This window comes from Gopherus flavomarginatus, chromosome 4, assembly GCF_025201925.1.
Source record: "Gopherus flavomarginatus isolate rGopFla2 chromosome 4, rGopFla2.mat.asm, whole genome shotgun sequence".
Taxonomy (NCBI): Eukaryota; Metazoa; Chordata; order Testudines; family Testudinidae; genus Gopherus; species Gopherus flavomarginatus.
The window spans coordinates 135,534,688-135,560,050 of NC_066620.1; the positions used below are offsets into that span (position 1 = coordinate 135,534,688).

Below are 25,363 nucleotides of genomic sequence, written 5' to 3' on the forward strand. Positions count from 1 at the left end.
TTATCTATCCCTTTCTTAATTATTCCAAGCATTCTGTTCACTTTTTTGACTGCCGTTGCACATTGAGTGGATGTTTTCAGAGAACTATCCACAATGACTCCAAGATCTTTCTTGAATGATAACAGCTAATTTAGACCCCATCATTTTATGTATATAGTTGGGATTATGTTTTCCAATGTGCATTATTTTGCATTTATCAACATTAAATTTCATCTGCCATTTTGTTGGCCAGTCACCTAGTTTTGAGAGATTCTTTTGTAGCTCTTTGCAGTCTGCCTGGGTCTTAACAACCTTGAGTAGTTTTGTATCATCTGCAGATATTGCCATCTCACTGTTTACCCCTTTTTCCAGATCATTTATGAATGTGTTGAATAGGACTGGTCCCCCAGACCTTTGGGGGACACCACTATTTACCTCTCTCCATTCTGAAAACTGGCCATTTATACCTATCCTTTTTTTCCTACCTTTTAACCAGTTATCAATCCGTGAGAGCACCTTCCATCTTATCCCATGGCAGCTTACTTTACATAAGAGCCTTTGGTGAGGTACCTTGTCAAAGGCTTTCTGAAAATCTAAGTACACTATATCGACTGGATCCCCTTGGTACACATGCTTGTCGACCCTCCTCAAAAAAATTCTAGTAGATTGGTGAGACATGATTTCCCCTTACTAAAACCATTTCCTCTTCCTCAACAAATTATGTTAATTTATATGTCTGACAATATTGTTCTTTATTATAGTTTCAACAGTTTGTCTGGTACTGAAGTCAGGCGTACAGGCCTGTAATTGCCAGGATCACCTCCAGAGCCCTTTTTAAAAATTGGCGCCACGTTAGCTATATGGTACAGAAGCTGTTTTAAATGATAGGTTACAGATAGCAGTTAGTAGTTCTGCAATGTCACATATGAGTTCCTTCAGAACTCTTGGGTGAATACCATGTGGTCCTGGTGACTTATACTGTTTAATTTATCAGTTTGTTCCAAAACCACCTCTAATGATACCTCAATCTGGGACAATTCCTCAGATCTGTCACCTAAAAAGAATGGCTCAGGTTTGGGAATCTCCCTCACATCCTCAGCCGTGAAGACCAATGCAAAGAATTAATTTAGTTTCTCCGCAATAGCCATTCATCCTTGAGTGCTCCTTTAGTGGGGTGGCCAGATAGCAATTATGAAAAAAAGGGACCGGAGATAATAGGCGCCTATATAAGAAAAAGTCCCAACAAATGGAACTGTCCCTTTAAAAATGAGACATCGGGTTACCCTACCTTTAGCACTTCCATTGTCCAGTGGCCCCACTGGTTGTTTAACAGACTTCGTGCTTCTGATGTACTTTTAAAATAATAAATAAATAAATAAATAAAATTTGCTATTACTTTTCGAGTCCTGGCTAACTGTTCCTCAAATTCTTTGGCCTTCCTAATTGTATATTTACATTTCATTTGCCAGTGTTTATGCTCCTTTCTATTTTCCTCACTAGGATTTAACTTTCACTTTTAAAAAGATACCTTTTTGCCTCTCACTGATTCTTTTACTTTGTTGTTTAGCACAGTGGCTCTTTTTGGGTTCTCTTACTATGTTTTTTAATTTGGGATATACATTTAAGTTGACTCTCTATTATGATGTCCAGTTATATTCACCTCTTGGACCAGATCCTGTGCTCCACTTAGGACTAAATCAAGAATTACCTCTTCTCTTGTGGGTTCCAGGACCAGCTGCTCCAAGAAGCAGTCATGTAAGGTGTCAAGAAACTTTATCTCTGCACTCCTCCTTTCTATCCATAGAGATTCTATGGTACAGTTTGATTCATTTATGATTTTTACTAAGGTAGAATCCTCTGCCTTAAGGTTACACTAACAGTTGTTTCAGATTATATTTCCTTTTAGTTATAAATTAAACATAACTTTTTGGAAAATTAATAATTGAAAATACAAATATTTAAGAAAAGGTGTAAGTTATACAAGATAAAAGAATATAGACGAGTTGAGGCAATATGGGTTATGATTCCTAGAGGAATAGGTAAGGAAACAAGGCAATCAGATATCTGAATAAGATAAAATGAGATTCATGCTATGCACTTCTTTCTACAGAAATTTCCTTTTAAAAAAATATGGAAGTGTCCAGGAATGCCTATTCTGATTCTTTTAGGAAGTGTGCCCTCTAATTGAGTTCCTTACAGTGTGCACCTGTAAGCATCAACATTTTTAAAATGAGTTTTTGAGGATAGGCATGTTGCAGAAAAGCCACCAGAACTCTTGAGTTCCTTTTGGAAATACCTGAAAGATAGGTGGCATTGACAAAGCCTTCTTGAAAATGTCCAAATGATACAGTAGACCCTGTTCAATTTCTTAGATTGTGCGATGTAATCATTGCACATTCTAAGAAAAGTAGCTTTTACTGGCCCATTTCCTGTATTAACCACATCATGAGTACAGACATTCTAAGAATTTAAATGGTGTCTTCAGGTACATTTTTGGCCTCTTGACATCATAACCTGCTATCACAGATAGAATAAGAGAGAGGGACTTGCCAGCTTTTGCTGTTTTCATTCATGCCTAACACAAGCAATCGGCTACCAGTTTTGTGAGCTCTTACACATGCAGTACATTATGGGGCATGCAGCCTTGGAACCTACATGATTTGATTTGAATGTGTTACTTAAATAATGCTTCACTGAGAGAGTGGGATAACAGATAACATGATTTGGAGGGATAATGTAGGTGAAAGGGAAGGTTGAGGGGGAGGGTCATAGGAACAACAAAAGGGAAATCAATGGTGGAATCTGCTCAACATCTTAGATGTCCATACACAAATGCAGGGAGTATGGAGAATGAACTGGAATTATTAGTATATAAAATAAATTATGACTTAATTGTCATCACAAAGACTTGGCGGGATAAGTCTCATGACTGGAATACTGGTATAGAGGGGTGTAGCTTGTTCAGGAAAGACAGTTGGGATGGGAAAATAGGAGGAAATGTTGCACTATACATCAAGAAGAATGTATACATTTGTTCTGAGGTCCAGAAGGAGATGAGAGGCAGACTAGCTGAAAGTCTTTGTGTAAAGATAAAAAGAAAAAAAAAATCAAGGCGACATCATGGTAAGGGTCTACTATAGACCACCAAATAAGGAAGAGGAGGTGGATTAGGCATTTCTAGAAGAAACAACAGAAGTATCCAAAACACAAGGCCAGATAGAAATGGGGGGCTTTAACTACACAGACATCTGTTGGAAAAGTAATGTGGCAAAATACAGCATTTCCAATAAGTTCTTACAATGTATTGGTGACAACTTCTTGTTTCTGAAAGTGCCGAGGTAACCAGATGGATGACCATTTTAGATTTGATTCTGACCAACAGGGAAGAATAGGTTACAAATTTGAAGGTGAAAGTGATCATGAAATGATAGGTTTCATGATTTCTGAGAAAGGAGGGAGTGAGAGCAGCAAAATAAGGACAATGGACCTCAAAAAAGCAGACTAACCAAGTCAGAGAACTGGTAGGTAAGGTCCCATGAGAAGAAAATCTACAGTGATACAGGAGTTTAGAAGAGCTGACAGTTTCTCAAGGAGACTATATTAAAAACACAACTGTAAACTATTCCTGTGCAAAGGAAAGTTAGAAATAATCGTAACAGGTCAATATGGCTCCATTAGGAACTTTTTAGTGACCAAAAAATCAAAAAGGAATCCTACGAATAATGGTAATGTGGATGAATTGCTAAGGAATATGAAAGAATAGCACAAGCACCTAGGGACAAAAGTAGAAAGACTAACACACAAAATTATTTACACCTAGCAAAGGCATAAAAGCCAGTAAGAGCTTCCATAAATACATTAGGTGAAAGAGAAAGATGAAGGAAAGCTTAAGTCCTCATTTAGTGAGGAACAAGAGCTAATTGCTTGAGACTAAGGTGTATAATGCCTGTTTTGCTTCACTCTTCATTAAAAAGCTTAATGGTGACCAGATAGTCAACACAATTAGTATAATAAGGAGGAAGGAATGCAAGCCCCAATAGGGAAAGAACGAGTTAAAGAATATTCAGATAAGTTACATATATTCATGTTGGTAAGGCCTGATGAAATTCATCCTACAGTACTCAAGGAATTAGCTGAACAATCTTGGAATTGTTAGCAGTTAGCTTTGAGAACTCATGGAGGATGGGTGAGGTCCCGAGGACTGGAAAAGGGAAAACATAGTTCTTGCCTTTAAAAAGGGGAGCCAGAGAATTATAGATCCTTCAGCCTAATTTTAATACCTAGAAAGATACTGGAAGAAATTATTGAATGGACATTTTGTGACCACCTAGAGGGTAATGGAGTTGTAGGGTGTAGCCAACATGAATTTATCAAGAACAAACCAACCTAATTTCCTCCTTTGGCAGGGCTACTCACCTAGTGGGGGAAACTAGACATGATATAGCTTGATTTTTAGTAAGGCTTTTGTCACTGACCCATATATTCAAACTAAGGAAATTACTATAAGGTGGATTCACAAATAGTTGAAAGACTGTGCTCAGAGTAATTATCAGTGATTCACTGTCTGACTGGGAGGGCATGTCTAGTGGGATTCAGTTAGGGTTATTCCTGGGTCTGATAGTAATCGATATTTTCATTAATGACTCAGATAATGGAGTGGAGGGTATGTGGATGACATGGAGCTGGGAGAGATTTCAAGTACTGTGAGAACAGGATTAGAATTCAACTAACCTTGGAGAATTGGCCTGAAATCAACAAGATGGCATTCATTGAAGACAAATACAAAGTACAAGACTTAGGAAGAAAACAATCAAATGCACAACTACAAAATGGAAATAGTTAGCCAAGTAGGATTACTGCTGAAAAGGGTCAGAGGGTTATAGTAGCTCACAAATTGAATATGAGCCAATAATGTGTTGAAGTTGCAAAAAAGGCTAAGAGCATTTTGGGGTATATTAACAGAAGTGTCATATGTAAGACATAGGAGGTAGTTGTTCCGCTCTACTCAGCATTGGCGGGGCCTCAGCTGGAGTAGCATTATGTCTAATTCTGGACACATACTTTAGGAAAGAGCAAACAAACTGGAGAGTCCAGAGATGAGCAATAAAAATGATAAAAGCCTTAGAAAACCTGTCATGTGAAGAAAAGTTTAAAAAAAGGGCATGTTTAGTCTTGAGAAAAGAAGACCGAGTGAGGATCTGAGAAGTCTGTAGATGTGTTAAGAGCTATTATAAGGAGGAGGGTAATCAATTGTTCTCCATGTCCATTGCAGGTAGGACAAGAAGTAATGGGCTTATTCTGCAACAAGGGGGATCTTGATTAAATATTAGGAAAAGCTTTCTAACTGTAAGGATAGTTAAGCCCTGAAATTGGCTTCCAAGCGTGGTTTTGGAATCTCCCATCATGGGAGGTTTTTTAAGAACAGGTTGGACAAACATGCATTGGGATGGTTTAGATTCAGTTGGTCCTGCATCAGCTCGGGGGCTGGACTTGATGACCTCTTGAAGTCTCTTCCAGCCCTACATTTCTATGATTCTATTTTGGGTTTTGATCAACTGATTACTTTGCTCACCGTGTACATTTGTCTAGAAAATATGCACTTATTTATGCAGGATGGAAAAATAACTTCCTACGTAGGGAGCATACCTTATTTTAAATGTTTGTTTAAAACATGCACTTCTCAAATGTAATGAAAATGACATTCCTTACTGAGGACTATGTACATTACCTGAAAAAAAATTTGAGATCTTTGGAAGGTGCTGAAGGAATGCAAAGCTTTGTTACAGCATTAAGGTTTGTTTGTTTGTTTGTTTTTAAAAAGTATAAATATATTTAGCTGCAACTTTAACTGCAGTTCTCCTTCACTTTCCAAGATAGGAATTCAGATTTGCTCTCCACGTTTTCTTCTGCTGTTGCAGGGAAAGTGCAGAACCCTGAACTTGGCTCTTAGAAGTTAAATGAAAGAAAGTAATTTTGATCAGTTACTAAGATGCGTTTAAATGAATACACATAATGGTCAGTTACTTAATTTGAGAGGTAGAACAGTTTTAGTACTATGTATAATCGTTACTGTCTATGCAGATTTCAAAACACTGTGCTTCAAGGGGCTCATACTCAAAAGCTCCTTTTTTGTGTAAATGCAAATTTCATACCTAGGCCCTGTATCTTCAAACAATTATGTACATGTTTAAAGCATATGCTTAAATGTTTGCAGTATCAAAGCCCTACATAAGAATAGCCATACTGAGTTAGACCAGTGGTCCATCTAGTCTAGTATCCAGTCTTCTGACAGTGGCCAATGCGAGCAGCTTCAGAGGGAATGAACAGAACAGGAAATCATCGAGTAATCCATCCTCTGTCGCCCGTTCCCAGCTTCTGGCAAACAGAGGCAAGGGACACTTTCCCTGCCCTTCATGGGTAATAGCCATTGATGAACCTATTTTCCATGAACTTATCTAGTTCTTTTTTGAACCCTGTTATAGTCTTGGACTTCACAACATCCTCAAGCAAAGAGTTCCACAGGTTGACTGTGCGTTGTGTGAAGAAATACTTCCTTTTGTTTGTTTTAAAACCTGCTGCCTATTAATTTCATCTGGTGACCTCCTGGTTCTTGAGTTTTGAGAGTAAATAACACTTCCTTATTTACTTTCTCCACACCAGTCATGATTTTGTAGACCTTTATCATATCCCCCATTAATTGTCACTTTTCTAAGATGAAAAGTAACAATCCTATTAATCTCTACTCATAGAAAGCTGTTCCATTCTCCTAATAATTTTTGTTGCCCTTTGCTGTACCTTTTCCAATTCCAATATATATTTTTTTGAGATGGGGTGATGAGACCTGCATGCAGTATTCAAGATGTGGGAGTACATAGATTTATATAGAGGTGATATTATATTTTCTGTCTCATTATCTATCCCTTTCCTGATAATTCCCAACATTCTGTTAGCTTTTTTGACTGCCACTGCACATTGTGTGGATGTTTTCAGAGAACTACAGTAACTCCTTGCTTAACATTGTAGTTATGTTCCTGAAAAATGCTACTTTAAGTAAAACAATGTTAAGTGAATCCAGTTTCCCCATAAAAATCAGTGTAAAGCGGGGGGAGGGAATTAGGTTCCAGGAAAATAGTTTTCACCAGACAAAAATCTCTCTCTCTCTCTCTCTATCTACACAGTATAAGTTTTAAACAATTTAATGCTATACACAGCAATGATGATTGTGAAGTTTGGTTGAGGTGGTGGCCTCAGAGTGGAAGAGGGAGGGATATTTGCCAGGGAATGCCTTACTGCTAAATGATGAACTTGCACTAGGCTAAGCCCTCAAGGGTTAACACATTGTTAATATAGCCTCACACTCTACAAGTCAGCACAAATGGATAGAGGAGACACAGCATGGCAGAAAGAGACAGAGACACACATCGTGTGTGTGTGTGTGTGTGTGTGTGTGTGTGTGTGTGTGTGTGTGTGAGAGAGAGAGAGATGCACCGTGTGAGAGCGAGAGAGAGAGAGAGACACTGCGTGTGTGTGAGACACTCTCATTGCCCCTTTGTCTGCTGCCACCACTCTAAGTATACTGCCTTTTTAAGTAAATCAGCAAGTTGAGACAGCAGCTGCTGCCAGCAAACTCCCTCCATTCTGAGCCCTGTAGTGTGTGTCCCCTGTGGAGTTGGGGTACAGAGGGAGGGGGGCACCCTAACATTAGCACCCTTCTTTCTCCCCCCCTCTGCACAGCAAGCAGGAGGATCCCGGAAGCAGCTCCAAGGCAGAGGGCAAGAGCTGCACACGACAGTGGGGGAAGGGACAGCTGAACTGCCCAGCAATTGATAGCCTGCTGGGCGGCCGCCGCACAGGGAACTTAGGGGAGTTGATAGGGGGGCTGCCAGTTCACCCAGATTCCAAGCCCCCACCAGCTAGCTCCAACGGGCTGCTCTTTCTGCAAGCAGTGAAAAAAGCAGGCAGCTGCCAAACAACGTTGTAAGGGAGCCTTGCACAACTTTAAATGAGCATATTCTCTAACTGATCAGCAACATCACAATGTTAACTGGGACGACATTAAGTGAGGAGTTACTGATCCACTATTACTCCAAGATCTCTTTCTTGAGTGGTAATGGTTAATTTAGACCCCATCATTTTATATGTACAGTTGAGATTATGTTTTCCAATGTGCATTACTTTGCATTTATCAACACTGAATTTCATCTGCCATTTTGTTGCCCATTCACCCAGTTTTGTGAGATCCCTTTGTAACTCTTCATAGTCTGCTTTGGACTTGACCTATCTTGAATAGTTTTGTCATCTGCAAATTTTGCCACCTCACTGGTTATCCCTTTTTCCAGATTATTTAAGAATATGTTGAACCGTACTGGTCCCAGTACATACCCCTGGGGGACACCACTATTTACCGCTCTTCATTCTGAAAACTGACCATTTATTCTTATCCTTCATTTCCTATCTTTTAATCAGGTACTGATCCATGAGAGGACCTTCCCTCTTATCCCATGACAGCTTACTTTGCTTAAGAACCTTTGGTGAGGGACCTTGTCAAAGGCTTTCTGAAAATCTAAGTACACTATATCCACTGGATCACCCTTGTCCACATGCTTGTTGACTCCCTCAACAGCCCTAGGCTGTAATTGAAGCAGTAGAGTAAAACAGCTTCCTATAAAGAGAGGTGTGTATGTGTGTATATGTGGATTGTATTATCTTGAGAGAACTCTACTAAATCTTTAGCTTCATTGGCAAGTTTAAAGATTGTATATATTAGAAATATGGGTTCAATAAAATTTCGCAGAAGCAGTAATTTTATGGGGAATGGTCTTGCAGTCTGTTATTCATTTCACTCTAGTTGTGTTATGGATGACTTAGTGGATGAACTGGTTTTTTTTTTGTCCTTAGACCATGTTATCAGTGTGATTTTGCAGCAAATAATTTTTCAGTCTCTGTGGGGGACTGTTCACATGTTAACAGGTGTTATGTAAAATAGAATTGACAGATATATTTAGGTGGAACAGAGTACGAAACCAGACTGGGTGAAACTTGTTAGCGGATATGTTTCTGGAACGACTTCATAGAAATAGTAACTCAGTGTTGCTGGTTGTAAGGAAGACGCAGTACTGTTTTTTGGCTAAGTATTGTAAATTATATATGGTAATTCCATTGGTGTAAATAAAACTTGGTGATGTCTGTTATAGTAAAGATACTGAATGCCAAGAGAACCCAAACAACTAAACAGAATTGCATTCTGAAATAAAATGTTTCTTGGAACTATTACTTACTGCTCCAGCAGCTTTCAGAATTGTATCATCAGAGACTGACTGATAATTTGGTTACAGTTGCTCCAGTTATTTTTATAAAAACAAATGCAAAAAACATAACTTACTTACAAAATGTTCTTAACAATGATTAAAAACAAATCTAAATACATCCTGAATAGCCAGGACAGTGAAGACATGCAAAATATTTTTTAAAAAATGTTTTTCTGAGACATGATTTTCACCTGTGTGGACCCTAGCTTATGGTGTTCCTCAATGTCATTTGAGCAGGTGATGCCAAATGACATTGAGACTAGAGTTTGGGGGATAGTGCCTTTTCCTGAGGTATGACCAGTCTCCACTGCCTCTTGCAGAAGCTGTAAGCATCTTTATCAAAGGCACCATTATTTTTACAGTCTTTTTATGTTTTTCATAATTTTTATTTCTAATTTCCAGCCTATGCTCAGGATACTCTGTGGATGAGCCAGTTAACTGAGAATCATCCAACTACCCTCTCTTCTCCTCCTCTTCCTCTAAAGAAGAAAGTAGAGGACGTTTCTAGAATGTGGGAATGCTTTCCAGTCCTCTGTTGTAGGACCGATGTACCTGCTGTGCACCTCTGCCAGCCATGCTGTGGGCAGAGGGGGAGATTGAGGTAGTTATCTACACAGATTGTTCTGTCCCCAAGGCCTCTTTTTCTAGCTGCAGGAAAAACCTTGAAGACAGGGACCATTGCCTGATTTAACAGGGTTTAGGCGTCTTCCTTCTCCTTCTTCTTTCCCAGGAGTTCTTATAGATTCACTCCTAGGAAGTTACCTACAAAAGTTGTGCCCTGAGCACTACAAGGCTTCTTGCCCTCTTTGGTAGTCTCCTGGGACCTTTTGCGAGACTGACAGTCAAATGTGATTTTGTCCTCTTAAACTTCCTCCCAGATGAAATTCAGGGTAAACTGGACTCTGGCATAAAATGTAACTCTCTTTCCTTCCACATATCTATAGAAGGTCTAAATGGGTATCCCCAAAAAGTGAAATTACTTGTCCCATCTTGTTCAGACCCTTAAATCTTACTGGGTGTGGGCCAAGTTTGTGATTCCTGTATTTTGTGAAGGTAGGTAAATCCATAAAAGACAATGGCAGTGCAACATTTTGTTAAGATGCTGGAGATGTATATGTCTCCCCTAATGCCTCTGTCCTCTTTTCCAGGACAGAATTCTTCTGTTGACCTAGCTGTGTCTGTACCGTCGTTTGGATCAGTTTAACTATAGTGCTCAGGAGTGTGAATGTTTCACCCCCCGGAGTGACATAGCTAGGTCAATCTAAATTTTAAATGTAGACTAGAGTTTAGATATGTTGGTGGGGAGGAGGGAGAAGAGAGGCATTCAGGAGGATTTTTTCTCAATTCCAGGCTTATAGCTCTCCATAAGCTTTACAGATACAGTATTCTAGACTCTGCTCTGGAGCAGGTTTCCAAAAAGAAAATTTTGTTCTTCTTAGGGTGCTTGTTCGTGTCCATTCCAATCAGAGGTGTGCATGCCAGCTGGAAGATTTTTTCCCTTAGCAGCATCTGTAGGGTTGGCCTGGGCAACCCCTATAGTTGCACCTTCATGGCACCCCCTTAGTTCCTTCTTACTGCTGGTGACGGCTAGCTGGAACAACTGTCACTCTTGCATTGCAAGTGCTTTCGGCAGAGTCCACTTCAGTTGTCATAGTTTAAAATCGTTAGTTTATTAGTTGTAGTTAGTGGTTATAGTTTTTAGGATTTCTTGGGGGTTCTCCCCCCTACAATGTTTTCCCCGCTTCTGAGGTATGCTCCACTCCCCAGGGTTCCAACTCTGCAAGGACTGTGGCAAGTTTATGCCGAAGAGTGACCCGCACTCTTCCTAAGTACAGTGTTTTGGGGAGAGCCACCAGAAGGACAAGTGCAGGGTCTGCAAGGGATTTTGCACTGCTAATGGAAGTGGCACTCCAACCGCAATCTGACCTGGGATCGGCAGAACCCACACCGAGCACTTGCTCGTTGGTCCGCAGTGCTCTGGCACTGATGGTGCACAAGCCGGTGCTGAGAAAGGACCCCTGGCACCACCACAGCTCCATCCATAAGCAACCTTCTTCTGTCCTGCACCGTTCTCAGTCCCTGGTGCCACAGAAGAAGAAAAGGTCAGATAGGGGTTGCTCTCTCCCTCCAAAGACCAAGGGACTTGTGGCATAGAAACACATTTCAAGCCAGACCACCTCTACTCTCCTGCCTTCCATGATATTGTTGACTCCTGCCCTGTCTGGGATACAGTTGAGTCCGAACCCTCAATGGTCCCAGAATTGCCACAGTGATCACCTCCAGCTCCCCTTGACACCGGAGGCATTTGAGGCAGCCAAGGACCTCATTCACTTCACAGCACCGTCCTCCCCGCAGAGGAGAGACAAGTCACTGGTGACTGCGCGGTCCCAGTTCCAGTCAAGCAGCAAACCAGCGATGATGGCACACCGATCCCCATCTCCAGTGCACCTCTCTCCGGCACAGCCACCCACGCAGAGGAGTGCACAAGTTCCCGACCTCTCGGCACTGCTCTCCGGCAGCCCAGAGTACCGCTCCTCTGTGGTCGTCTTATTCAGAGACCTCGGAGTCACAGGCGGAATCCTATTGGTCCAATAAGTCCAGGAGGTTCAGATCCTGCCATGACCATTAGCCCTATTTGGCACTGTGGCCTCCGTAGTGGCAACCCTCGACCCAGTGGCCCTTTTGGACAGCCTGGGTGTATCACCAGAGCCAGGGACAGATACAAGGCTCAAGGTCCAGGTCTGCATCAGTGTCCTCAGCATCCTTTGTCCCCCTACAGGCACTGCCAGCAGCGGCACTGCTGACACCGCTGTTGTCTCCTGCAACTCTAGCACCCACCTCCCCCCACACCCCACAACAGCACCACTGATAGCTGCATCCTTGGTGCCAACGTCATTGACAATATCAGCACCGCTGGAATCAACAACTTCGGCATCACCTGCCTCAGCACCGCTGTTTCCACTCCCAGTGGTCCTGGCTTTGGACCTGGGGGCTCAGCAGTACCGCATGCCGCAAGACCCACAGGGTGCTGAAGGGAGTGAGCAAGGCCCACTGCCAGGCCCCTCCTCCTTCTCCTCTCCCGATGAAGCTGTGGCGGGGACATCAATGGCCCCAGCTCTGGAGGATAACCGGGTCCTCCAACAACTCTTACGTTGTGTTGCCCAGAACCTGGGCATACAGGTGGAGTAGATGGTGGAGGAATCCGACCCAGTTGTCAATGTCCTTGCACCTTCCGGACCCTCTCATATCGCCTTACCCTTAATAAAGACGATTGCAGAGACGACGAAAACCTTATGGCAGACCTCTGTATCTCTGACCCCTATGGCCAAGAGGAATGAGAAGCGGTATTTTGTCCCTTCTAAGGGATATGAACATTTATACACCCACCCACCCCCCGACTACCCGGTGGCTGATGGAGCCAATCAGCGAGAGCACCAGGGCTACCAGGGCCCCTCCCCTAAAAATAGGGATGCCAAAAAACGAGGCCTTTTTTTGCAGGGGTCTCCCAAATGTGCCTCCCATTCCAAAGCTGAAACATCTGTCACTAATGAGAGGGATGGCTGGGGGCTGGTGAAGGGGACCTCTGCACACACTACCTGTGCAGATCTATTCCATTGGGGGACTACAGCTCCGCATTTCGAATCAACAGGCCATTGTGAGCAGATACGCACACAACACCTGCGCTGCGATGGCCAAGTTTGCGGAGCTGCTGCTACAGGACTCTCACACGGAGTTCTCAGCATTAGTGGAGGAGGGAAAACTGATCTGTGGAGTGTCCGTACAGGCAGTATTAGACGCCACAGATGCATCCTCCTGTACAGTGGCCACAGGGGTTGCAATGAGAAGGAGTTGCTGGTTGCAGGTCTCTGGTCTGCCCCATGAGATCCAACAAACAATCCAGGACCTCCCCTCTGAGAGTTTGGCCCTTTTTTCCAAAAATCATAGAATCCTAGAATATCAGGGTTGGAAGGGACCTCAGGAGGTTATCTAGTCCAACCACCTGCTCAGAGCAGGACCAATCCCCAACTAAATCATTCCAGCCATGGCTTTGTCAAGCCTGACCTTAAAGCCTCTAAGGGAGGAGATTCCACCACATCCCTGCATAACCCATTCCAGTGCTTCACCACCTTCCTAGTGGAAAAGTTTTTCCTAATATCCAACCTAAACCTCCCCCACTACAACTTGAGACCGTTACTCCTTGTTCTGTCATCCGGTACCACTGAGAACAGTCTAGATCTATCCTCTTTGAAACCCCCTTTTAGGTAATTGAAAGCAGCTATCAAATCCCACCTCATTCTTCTCTTCTGCAGACTAAACAATCCCAGTTCCCTCAGCCTCTTCTCATAAGTCATGTGGTCCAGCCCCCTAATCATTTTTGTTGCCCTCTGCTGGACTCTTTCCAATTTTTCCACATCCTTCTTGTACTGTGAGGCCCAAAACTGGACACAGTACTCCAGATGAGGCCTCACCAATGTTGAATAGAGGGGAATGATCACGTCCCTCAATCTGCTGGCAGTGCCCCTACTTATATAACCCAAAATGCCGTTAGCCTTCTTGGCAATAAGGGCACAATAAGGGCACAACTCATATCCAGCTTCTCATCCACTGTAACCCGTAGGACCTTTTCTGCAGAACTGCTGCCTAACCATTTGGTCCCTAATCTGTAGCAGTGCATGGGATTCTTCTGTCCTAAGTGCAGGACTCTGTACTTGTACTTGTTGAAACTCATCCGATTTCTTTTGGCCCAATCATCTAATTTGTCTAGGTCCCTCTGTATCCTATCCCTACCCTTCAGCGTATCTACCACTCCTCCCAGTTTAGTGTCATCTGCAAATTTGCTGAGGGTGCAGTCCATGCCATCCATCAGATCATTAATGAAGATATTGAACCAAACCGGTCCCAGAACCGACCCTTGGGGCACTCCCCTTGATACCGACTGCCAACTAGACATGGAGCCATTGATCACTACCTGTTGAGCCTGACAATCTAGCCAGCTTTCTATCCACCTTACAGTCCATTCATCAGCCCATACTACTTTAACTTGCTGGCAAGAATTCTGTGGGAGACCATATTAAAAGCTTTGCTAAAGTCAAGGAATAGCACATCACTGCTTTCCCCTCATCCACAAAGCAGTTATCTCCTCATAGAAGGCATTTAGGTTAGTCAGGCATGACTTGCCCTTGGTGAATCCATGCTGACTGTTCCTGATCACTTTCCTCTCCTCTAAGTGCTTCAGAATTGATTCCTTGAGGACCTGCTCCATAATTTTTCCAGGGACTGAGGTGAGGCTGACTGGCCCGTAGTTCCCCGGATCCTCCTCCTTTCCTTTTTTAAAGATGGGCACTACACTCGCCTTTTTCCAGTCATCCAGGACCTCCTAGAGGATTCAGGGGCCACCCTCAGATCTTTGGGGCTCTATAGCCCCGCCATTCAATGTAGACATTTCTGGCCACAGACTCCCTCTAGGTTCTACCAAGCTCAGAACTGCCAGGATGCTCCTCATAGGAGGAATAGGAGCGGTAGAAGAAAGGAGCACCCCTCCTCAGGCCAGGGTTGGGCCAGCATTTTGAGGGTGTGATGAAGGACGGTGCGCCAGTGCTGGAACTGGATCCAACCCTACTTACCTTCTCGTCCCAGCTATCCCCTTTCTGCTGTGCATGGTCCCATATCACCTCAGACCACTGGGTGCTCCATACGGTAAAGAGGGGATATTCCATCCAATTCTGTACCCTCCCACCCTTCCACCCCCCCTAGCTCCCTGTCCCTCTTCAGGGACCCCTCTCATGAACAACTCCTTATACAGGAGATATACTCGCTCCTCTCTGTCAGGGCAGTGGAAGAGGTTCCTCAGGAGTAAAGGGGCAAGGGCATCTACCTCCAGTATTTCCTAATACTGAAAGCCAAAGGTGGTCTCAGGTCCATTCTGGACCTGCGAGAACTCAACAAGTTCATCAGAAAACTCAAGTGCCGCATGGTCTCTTTGGCCTCCCTTCTCCCCTCATTGGATCCAGGAGACTGGTATGTCGCCCTCGACTTGAAGGACGCATACTTTCACATAGCAATAATTCCACCCTACAGAAAATACCTCAGGTTTGTGGTGAGCAACAGCCACTGTCAGTTTATCGTCCTCCCATTTGGCCTGTCAGTGGCACTTCAGGAGTTTACCAAGTGCATGGCAGTCATGGCGGCGTTCCTGTGCAAGTAGCAGGTACAGGTGTTCCTGTACCTTGATGACTGTCTGATCAAGGGCTACTCCAGGTCTCAAGTGGAGGCACAGGTCAGCCTCATAAGAAGGACGTTCAATGAACTAGGTCTCCTTCTAAATGAGGTGAAATCGATGCTGTCCCCTGTACAGAGGATATAGTTTATAGGGGCAGTGCTAGACTTGATTCAAGCCAGGGCATACCTCCCGGAGGCCAGGTTTCGGTCACTGGGCGACATCATACAGGGCCTCAGCAAAGAATTGCCTGAAGTTTCTAGGGCTCATGGCAGCTTGTACCTACATAGTACAGCATGCCAGACTCAGGCTTTCCCCACTACAGTCATGGCTAGCATCAGTATATCGACCAGTTCGAGATGCTTTGGACAGTATCATAACCCTGCCTCGTCCGATACTAGACTCCCACCTCTGGTGGCTCAACCCACAGGTAGTGTGTGCAGAGGTCCCCTTCACCAGCCCCCAGCCATCCCTCTCATTAGTGACAGATGTTTCAGCTTTGGAATGGGAGGCACATTTGGGAGACCCCAGGATACAAGGCCTCTGGACTTTGCTCTGCATATCAGTGTCAGAAAACTGAGAGCGGTGCACCTGGCATGCCAGACTTACACATCTCCCCCGATATATGGACTCTGAATCAGTCCTCACAGACAACACCATGGCAATGTTCTATATCTACAAAGGGGGGGGTGCAGGCTCCTTTCTGTGCCAGGGAGCCCTCAAGCTGTGGGACTTCCATGTAGAGCTCTTGATACACCTGCAGGCATCATACCTCCCTGGTACGGAACAAGCTGGCAGAGCTTCTCAGCAGGTCTTTTCACGGCCACGAGTGGCCCCTCCGGCTGGACATAGTGAGCTCAATCTTCCAACGCTGGGGCTTTTCCCAAATAGACCTGTTTGCCATGCAATGCAACAGGAAGTGTCAACTATTCTGCTCCTTCCTGAGTCACATCCCAGGCTCCATTGTGGATACGTTCCTACTTCCGTGGGGAGGCCACCTTCTGTACACATTCCCACAGGTTCCTCTCATTCACAGCTCCTCAAGATCCGCAGGCAATAAGACCTGGTGATCACAGAATGTCAGGGACCTCAGGAGATCATCTAGTCCAACCCCCTCCTCAAAGCAGTACAAATCCCCAGACAATTTTTTTTTAACCCCAGTTCCCTAAATGGCCCCCTCAAGGATTGAACTTACAAGCCTGGGTTTAGCAGGCTGATACTCAAACCACTGAGTAATCCCTCCCCCAAATTGCTCCAGCCTGGCCATGCCGGCCCTGGTATACATCGCTCCTGGAAATGTCCGTGGCAACTCCAGTTACACTACCATTCGTCCCGGACCTAATAATGCACGATCACGGCCGCCTTTGACATCTGAACCTCGAGTCGCTCCATCTCACAATATGGAAGCTCCATGGCTGAAAGTTGTAGAGCTGTCCTGCTCTGATCAAGTCAGACAAGTTCTCTTTGCCCTTCCAAAAGGGTCCGTACCTTGCTGAGTGGAAGAGATTCTCAATTTGGGTGGAGCAGCATCTTCAGTCTCTGACACTCGCCTCAGTGCCATTTATACTGGACTACCTCCTCCATCTTAAGCAACAGGGACTGTCCATGTTATCAGTAGGGTTCACTTGGCAGCCATCTCCGCCTTCCATCCGGGTGCAGAAGGCTGCTCAGTCTCCGCGAATCCAGTGGTCAGCTATTTCCTTAAAGGTCTAAACAGACTATACCCACAAGAATGATAGCCTGTCCCAGCTTGGACCTCAACCTGGTCCTTTCCAGATTTACGGGACCACCGTTTGAGCCATTGGCGACATGCTCCCTGCTTTATCTCTTATGCATGGTGGCGTTTCTAGTGGTGATAACCTCAGCTAGGAGAGTGTCAGAGCTCAGGGCCCTTACATCAGAGTCCCCTTACACAGTATTCCATAAGGACAAGGTTCAGCTCAAACCTCATCTGATTTTTTTCCCAAAGGTTGTCTCCCAGTTTCACATCAACCAGGACATCTTCCTCCCTGTTTTCTACCCTAAGCCACATTCAAGTGGCAGGAAGCAGACGCTTCACTCATTGGATGTCCACAGGGTGTTAGTCTTCTACATTGAGAGAACGAAGCTGTTCTGAAAGTCCATCCAGTTATTCGTGGTGGTGGCAGACAGAATGAAAAGTCTTCCTGTCTCATTGCAATGTATCTCATTGTGGATCATGTCATGCATTCGGGAATGGTACGACTTGGTGAAGGTGCCCACTCCGTCTATCACCATGCACTCCACCAGGATGCAGGCTTCCTCAGTAGCATTCCTGGTGTGGGTTCCTACCCAGGAAATCTGCAGGGCAGCAACGTGGTCCTCTGTACACACTTCCACCACACACTATGCGATCACTCAGCAGGCCAGAGATGACGCGGCCTTCGGACAAGCAGTGCTCCAATTAGTGGATAACGCCGATCGCACCTCCTGAACTTCAGGCTTGTGAGTCACCTAATTGGAATGGACATGAACAAGCACTTGAAGAAGATAAAACAGTTACTCACTTTCTCGTAACTGTTGTTCTTCGAGATGTGTTTTTCATGTCCATTCCAATACCTACCCTCCTACCTCTCTGTCAGAGCAGCCGACAAGAAGGAACTAAGGGGATGGCAGGTCGGCAGGGCTCTATATTAGGCACCATGAAGGTGCGACTCCAGGGGACGCCCACGCCTGACCCTACGGATGCTGCTAAGGGAAAAATCTTCCAGCTGGCGTGCATGCAGCGTGTGCATACCTGATTGAAATGGACATGAACAACACATCTTGAAGAACAACAGTTATGAGAAGGTGAATAACCATTTTTTTCCTGCCCTCTCCTCTTGTTGTCTCAAATCCTGTCTATCCTCATATAGAAGAATGAGCCTTATTTCTCCGGGTGTAGATTTTTAATCAGCTGTTGACCCCAAAGGCTTGTATACCAACATCATTCCTTTCAGAAGTCAGACACCAGACCCATGGTGTTTCAGAAACAAGGGAAGTCTAGCAGCAACCTTCTTCCTTTCCCTCATCCCTCCATGTGGTGGGATGGGTAGGACCACCTCTTTCCAGTCTAGTGTTCCTATTATTCTGTGGTTCCACTTGCGTCTTTGTGGGAGACTGCCTTTACTTAAACCTTTGGTTTTCAGAATACAAATGGATGTCTGTGATTCTTCCTTGCTCGTCCTTTTTCCTTGCCATCAGAGCTGGGCAGGTGAGCAGCTGCTGTTAACTGAGAGCCCCGCTCTGAAGGCAGTGCGAGCGCTCTGCTGTAACGCAGAAGTAGGGGTGGCAAGATATGGTATTGCCACGCTTACTTCTCCACTGCTGGCAGTGGCTCTGCCTTCAGAGCTGGGCGGCACAGAAGTAAGGAAGGCATGGTATGGTATTGCGATAGTAACTGTATCCACCCCACCCCACCCCACCTCTCTCCTGGCAATGGAACTATTTGGAAACTTGAAATATAATATCCTTCCCTCCCCCCCCCCCCATGACAGGGCACATGTGGCCTCTCCCCTGTTGCTGTGGGATGTGGGGGTGTGGAAGCACTTCTGATCTTGGGAACATGCTTGGCCTTGTGAGGAGGAGGCAGCAGCTCCAGGCTTTGTAATGCTTTCCCGAGTCATTAGTGTCTCCAGCGCTGTGGCATGAGCTGTGGCATGTGGCTAAAGCACTGCCACCCAACCCCACTTGCCCAGCAGTAGATGTCCAGGGACATAGTGGTTTCTGCTGCCGAGAGGTGACTGGGGTGGGAGCTGTGGCCCAGGCCCCTTTTTTTGAGATTGGGGGGAGTAGGAGTTAGGTGTCTGAAAATCCCAGCCTGAGGGAGGTCTGATACACCTCCTTCATCTTCTCAGTAGACTCCTGGCTGGGCAACTAAGGTTGAGAATGACAGAGTCTAGTCAAATGTATGATATCAAGGATCATCCTGGGGCATTTGTACCCCCCCCCAATGCCTTTGCACATCTCTCACCACACATTACAAACCACTCTCCCCTTTATGCTAGTTGAGAAAATAAAATTATCCTGTTTTCTGCAAAAATACTGGTTTTTTTAGAAGTGGGGGGCAGAGATGGGAGATAACTCTCCAAACTGGAGTGTGCAGCTAAGTTTTCTCTAAGCTGCATGTCCATGCGGCAGGTCTATCAAGTGCCATGCAGGCAGGGAGAGGCCCTCTCCCCTGGCCCCAGGCTGCTGCAGTGAGGGAGGCCTGGGGGAATTCCTCTCTCCCTGGGGCAGCCTGCTCCCCCAATCTCTGATCCTCAGCCCCACCCCAGAGCCCACACCTCCAGCCAGAGCCCTCACTCCCTTGCACCCCAACCCTCTGTCCCAGCCCTGAGCCTCCTCCCGCACCTCATCCCCAACCCCACCCCAGATCCCTTACTCCCCCACCACACCCTAACCCTCTGTCCCAGACCTGAGCTCCCGCACTCTGAACTCCTCGGCTCCACCCCTGCCACACATCTCCTCCATATTGGTGCACATAACAAAATTCATTCCACACACGGATGTAAAAAATTAGAGGGAACATTGGTGTGCAGCAAAAATAGTTAGACCAATGAGCCATGACCTTTTCCAGTGTCTGGGACTCTGTCACAAGGAGAAACTATTTCATAGAACTTCAGTCTTTTCCTTCTATTCAACAAACTCATAAAAAGAAAGGGAAATATTATTGACCCTTAAAATAAGAACATAAGAGTGGCTATACTGGGTAGGACTAATGGACCATATATCCCAGTATCCTGTCTTCCGGCAGTGGTCAATGCTAGATGCTTCAAAGGGAAGGAATAGAGCAGGACACTCTTCAGTGATCCATCCCTTGTTGTCAAGTCCAAGCATTTGGCAGTGAGAGGCTCAGGGTCTCCCAGAGCATCGAGTTGCATCCCTGACCATCTTGGCTAATACCCATTGATGGACCCATCCTCCATGAATTTAGCTAATTCTTACCTGATTCAGATAAAGGTCATCACCTTCAATTCATTCAAATCAGCATCTCCAAAGGTGTATTTTGATACTTTGTGTCTCTTGAGGGTGAAGGTTACTTCTACTCCATCCTGAAGGGGGATGACACATGATCTTCAGAGCTCTGGAGTGGCTTCTCGTGTGTTCCACAAAGCCTTTGAAACAACCTTCCCTTTAGGCGTTCCCTTCTTTATAAGGGCCCTTTTCTGTGCCCCATTTCTGAAATGCTAAGTCTCTGTTTGGCTCCTGAGAAGAGATTACTCAAGAACTTGAATTTCTTCAGTAAGGTCTTCAACAGCTTGTTGCATCTTAGAATGCAGAATTAGCATTGCACACTATAGGGTCTGGTCTATCTTCAAAGTGGTGTGTAGATTGTACTATCTTGTCTAGAGAATCTCTTTCCCAGCGATTCTGGTGTACATTCAGGATGGCTTTGTTCAGGATCTTTTCTATATACCTTTAGGGCTCTGGGGTCTGCTGTTAGTACCTGGAGGAAATCTGTATGAGGGCTTATTCTTAAGTGACCAGATTTTGCCAAGAGATATCCTCTTAGGTCCAAGTCAAGTCTCCGGTTCCGCCCTGTAGCCTTAACTTGGTTTTAAGATCCGTTTTGCTCTAACCCATATGAATCCCTCTATTAGTCCCTCTTATTCTGACATGGAAGCTAGCCATCTTAGTGATCATCTCTTTGACCCTAAGAATTAGAAAGCTTGTGGCATTCTTTTGTAATCTTCCATTCATGATTTTTCATAAGAAAAAGATAGTCCTTTTGTACCTACCCGTCTGTCCTTCTAATGTAGTTTAATTCTTCCACCTTAATCAGGACATTTATCTCTCAAATTTCTATCCTCCTTCCTCATCACAGTAATTCTGTTGCTTTTCATTAACAATAGGAGAGATCATCAGAGTTTACTTTTGTTGTGCTCAGGAGTTCCAGAAGTATCAAGCTTTGGGTTGTTTTTGAGGGTCCTCATAAGGGGAAGGATTTGTCCTGTCTCTCTGGATCCACTTGTGTATCCAGTATGCTTACTGTTATGCTGATTCCAACATAGAGGAGATCAACCAAACTTTGGGTACGTCTACACTACGGGATTATTCCATTTTTACATAAACCGGTTTTGTAAAACAGATTGTATAAAGTCGAGTGCATGCGGCCACACTAACCACATTAATTCGATGGTGTGCGTCCATGGTCCGAGGCTAGCGTCGATTTCTGGAGCGTTGGACTGTGGGTAGCTATCCCATAGCTATCCCATAGTTCCCGCAGTCTCCCCCGCCCCTTGGAATTCTGGGTTGAGAGCCCAGTGCCTGATGGGGCAAAAATCATTGTTGTGGGTGGTTCTGGGTACAGCCTCACCCCTCCCTTTGTGAAAGCAGCAGACAACCATTTCGCGCCTTTTTTCTTGGGTGAACTGTGCAAACGCCATAGCACAGCAAGCATGGACCCTGCTCAGATCAATACCGCAATTGTGGACGTTGTAAACACCTTGCGCATTCTCATGCAGTCTATGCTGAACTGGGACCTGCAAAGCCAGGCGAGGAGGAGGCAGCGGCTACGGCAGCCCGGCAACGAGAGTGATGAGGGCATGGACATAGAATTATCTCAAACTGCGGGCCCCTGCTCTTTGGAGATCCTGCTGGTAATGGGGCAGGATCTAGCCACTGAATGCCGATTTTGGGCCCGGGAAACAAGCACAGACCGGTGGGACCGCATAGTTTTGCAGGTGTGGGACGATTCTCAGTGACTGCAAAACTTTCGCATGCATAAGGGCACTTTCATGGAACTTTGTGACTTGCTTTCCCCTGCCCTGAAACGCCATAATATCAAGATGAGAGCAGTCCTCACAGTGGAGAAGCGAGTGGCAATAGCCCTCTGGAAGCTTGCAACGCCAGACAGCTACCGGTCAGTCAGGAATCAATTTGGAGTGGGCAAATCTACTATAGGGGCTGCTGTGATGCAAGTAGCCAAAGCAATCATTAAGCTGCTGCTATGAAAGGTTGTGACTCTGGGAAACGTGCAGGTCATAGTGGATGGCTTTGCTGCAATGGGATTCCCTAACTGTGAGGGGGGCGATAGATGGAACCCATATCCCTATCTTGGCACCGGAGCACCAGGGCACCCAGTACATAAACCGCAAGGGGTACTTTTCAATGGTGCTGCAAGCACTGGTGGATCACAAGGGATGTTTCACCAACATCCACGTGAGATGGCCAGGAAGGGTTCATGACGCTCGCGTCTTCAGAAGCACCACTCTGTTTAAACTGCTGCAGCAAGGAAATTACTTCCCAGACCAGAAAATAACAGTTGGGAATGTTGAAATGCCTATAGTTATCCTGGGTGACCCAGCCTACCCCTTGATGCCATGGCTCATGAAACCATACACAGGCAGCCTGGACAGTGGTCAGGAGCTGTTCAGCTACAGGCTGAGCAAATGCAGGATGGTGGTAGAATGTGCATTTGGCCGTTTAAAGGCGCGCTGGCGCACATTACTGACTCGCTCAGACCTCAGCCAAACCAATGTCCCCTTCATTATTGCTGCTTGCTATGTGCTCCACAATCTCTGTGAGAGTAAGGGGGAGACCTTTATGGCGGGGTGGGAGGCTGAGGCAAATCACCTGGCTGCTGATTACGTGCAGCTAGACACCAGGGCGATTAGAAGAGCGCACCACGAAGCGGTGCGCATCAGAGAAGCTTTGAAAATAAGTTTCATCACGGGCCAGGGTACGGTGTGACTGCTGTGTTTGTTTCCCCTTCATGAACCTCCCCCCTTTATTGACTCCTCCTGTAAGCAACCCACCCTCCCCGTTCGATTACAGCTTGCTTAAGGAAATTAAGTCACTATCATTTAAAAATCATGTATTCATTATTAAAAAGTCATTATAAAAAGAGGCAGAGAACTGACAAGGTATCCCGGGTGTGGTTTGGGAGGAGGATAGGAGGGAAGGAAAAGGCCATTAAACACATTTCAATGTAATGACAGCCTTTTGGTTGGACTGTCCACGGGGGTGGAGTGGGCGGGTGCACGAAGCCTTCCCCCACGCGTTCTTCCACGTCTGGGTGAGGAAGATATGGAACGTGGTGAGGGTGGTTACACAGGGGCTGCAGCGGCACTCTGTGACCCCGCTGCGTTTCCTGAACCTCCACCAGACATCGGAGGATATCAGTTTGATCACGCAGCAGCTCCAGCGTTGCATCCCGCCATTGCTGATCTTCCTGCCTACACCTCTGATCTTCCTGCTGCCACCTCTCATCTCGAGTGTCTCTCCTATCCTCACGTTCGTCCCTCCTATCCTCACGTTGGTCCCGCCTGTCCTCACGTTCACTGGCATCTTTCCTGTACTTTGCTACCATGTCCTTCCACTCATTCAGATGAGCTCTTTCATTGCGGGTTACTTCCATGATTTCCAAGAACATTTCGTCTCATGTCTTCTTTTTCCTCCACCTTATCTGAGCTAGCCTTCGGGATAGAGTAGGGAGGCCTGAAAAATTTGCAGCTGCATGAGGGAGGGAAAAAAGGGAGAGAAGTATTTAAAAAGATACATTTTACAGAACAATGGTTATACTCTTGTTCACTGTGAAACACTATTCACCTTACATAGCACATGTGATTTCACTACAAGATCGCATTTTGCATCTTAATATTGAGAGCCTGCAGCTCTGGTGTTACAGATCTCACAGACACAGGTCCGGGCATCAGAATTCAGCTTGTATGCGGCCATGGTAAGCCATTGGCTTTCGACTTCTCAAGCCTTCATATACCACAGTGCCCTCTGATGCTTCTTTCCTGTTAACATGCAGCAGCAGAAGCCAAACCGCCCCCCCCCCCCCCGCATGCAATTCTCTAGGATGATTGCTTTACCCCTCCCCCCACCGCATGGCTGGTATCATGGAAGATCACTGCTAATCACCCCCCTTACCCCCCCCCCACCGCATGGCTTGTAGCTGGGAAGATTCCTGTTAGCCAAACGCAAAAAAGCTCAGTGCTATCCTTCCTCCCCTCCCCCCGCTTGGCTACGTGCAAGGAAGGGTTTCTTTTAAGCAACAGCCCAGTAGGAAAATGGCCATCTCTGTCCCCTTAATTAAATTCCTGAATTTCAACCAGGTTACCATGAACAATATCACTCTCCTGAGGATAACAGAGAAAGATAAAGAACGGATGTTTCTTGAATGCCAGCAATCACCGGGACCATATGCAGCTATGCTTTGTCATGCAATGATACCCGATTACTTGCTACATGCATGGTGTGGTAAAGTGTCCTACCATGGTGAACGGAACAAGGCTGCATTGCCCAGAAACCTTCTGCAAAGGCTTTTGGAGTACCTCCAGAAGCGCTTCATGGAGATGTCCCTGGAGGATTTCCACTCCATTCCCAGACATGTTAACAAACTTTTCCAGTAACTTTACTGGCCGCAAATGCATCCCAAGCCCTCATGGCAAATCAATCATTAAAAAACGCTTGATTTCAAACCATGTTTTATATTTACAAAGATACACTCACCAGAGGTTGCTTCCATGGCTTCACTGTCTGGGCTAGTGGCTTGGGAGGGCTGGGAGGGTAATTCCGTCTAGGTCACAAAAAGCTCCTGGCTGTTGGGGCTAACGGAGTGCTGTGTGCTCTCTGCAAGGTCGTCCTCCTCTTCCTCCTCCTCCTCCTCATCTTCCCCCTCAGCAGAATCCTCAGCCATGGTTGAGATTACAACCCCCACCTTGGAATCCACAGACAGGGATGGGGTAGTGGTGGCGCAGCCCCCTAAAATTGCATGCAGCTCAGCATTGAAGCAGCATGTTTTCGTCCCTGACCTGCACCTTCCATTTGCTTCTTTTGTTTTCTGGTAGGCTTCTCTGAGCTCCTTAACTTTCACTCTGCACTGCACTGAGTCCCTGGTGTGGCCTTTTTC

The 25,363-nt window shown here is 45.5% G+C and overlaps 1 protein-coding gene across 1 annotated transcript in view; it reads left to right on the forward strand.

Annotated features, from left to right (window-relative positions):
* Positions 1-25,363, forward strand: part of ATG5 (autophagy related 5) — a 125,245-nt gene that overhangs the window by 10,874 nt on the left and 89,008 nt on the right. The window contains 3 exon segments of the mRNA XM_050951449.1: positions 13,109-13,119; positions 18,055-18,099; positions 20,790-20,805. Coding sequence (XP_050807406.1) covers positions 13,109-13,119; positions 18,055-18,099; positions 20,790-20,805 — 72 coding nt within the window.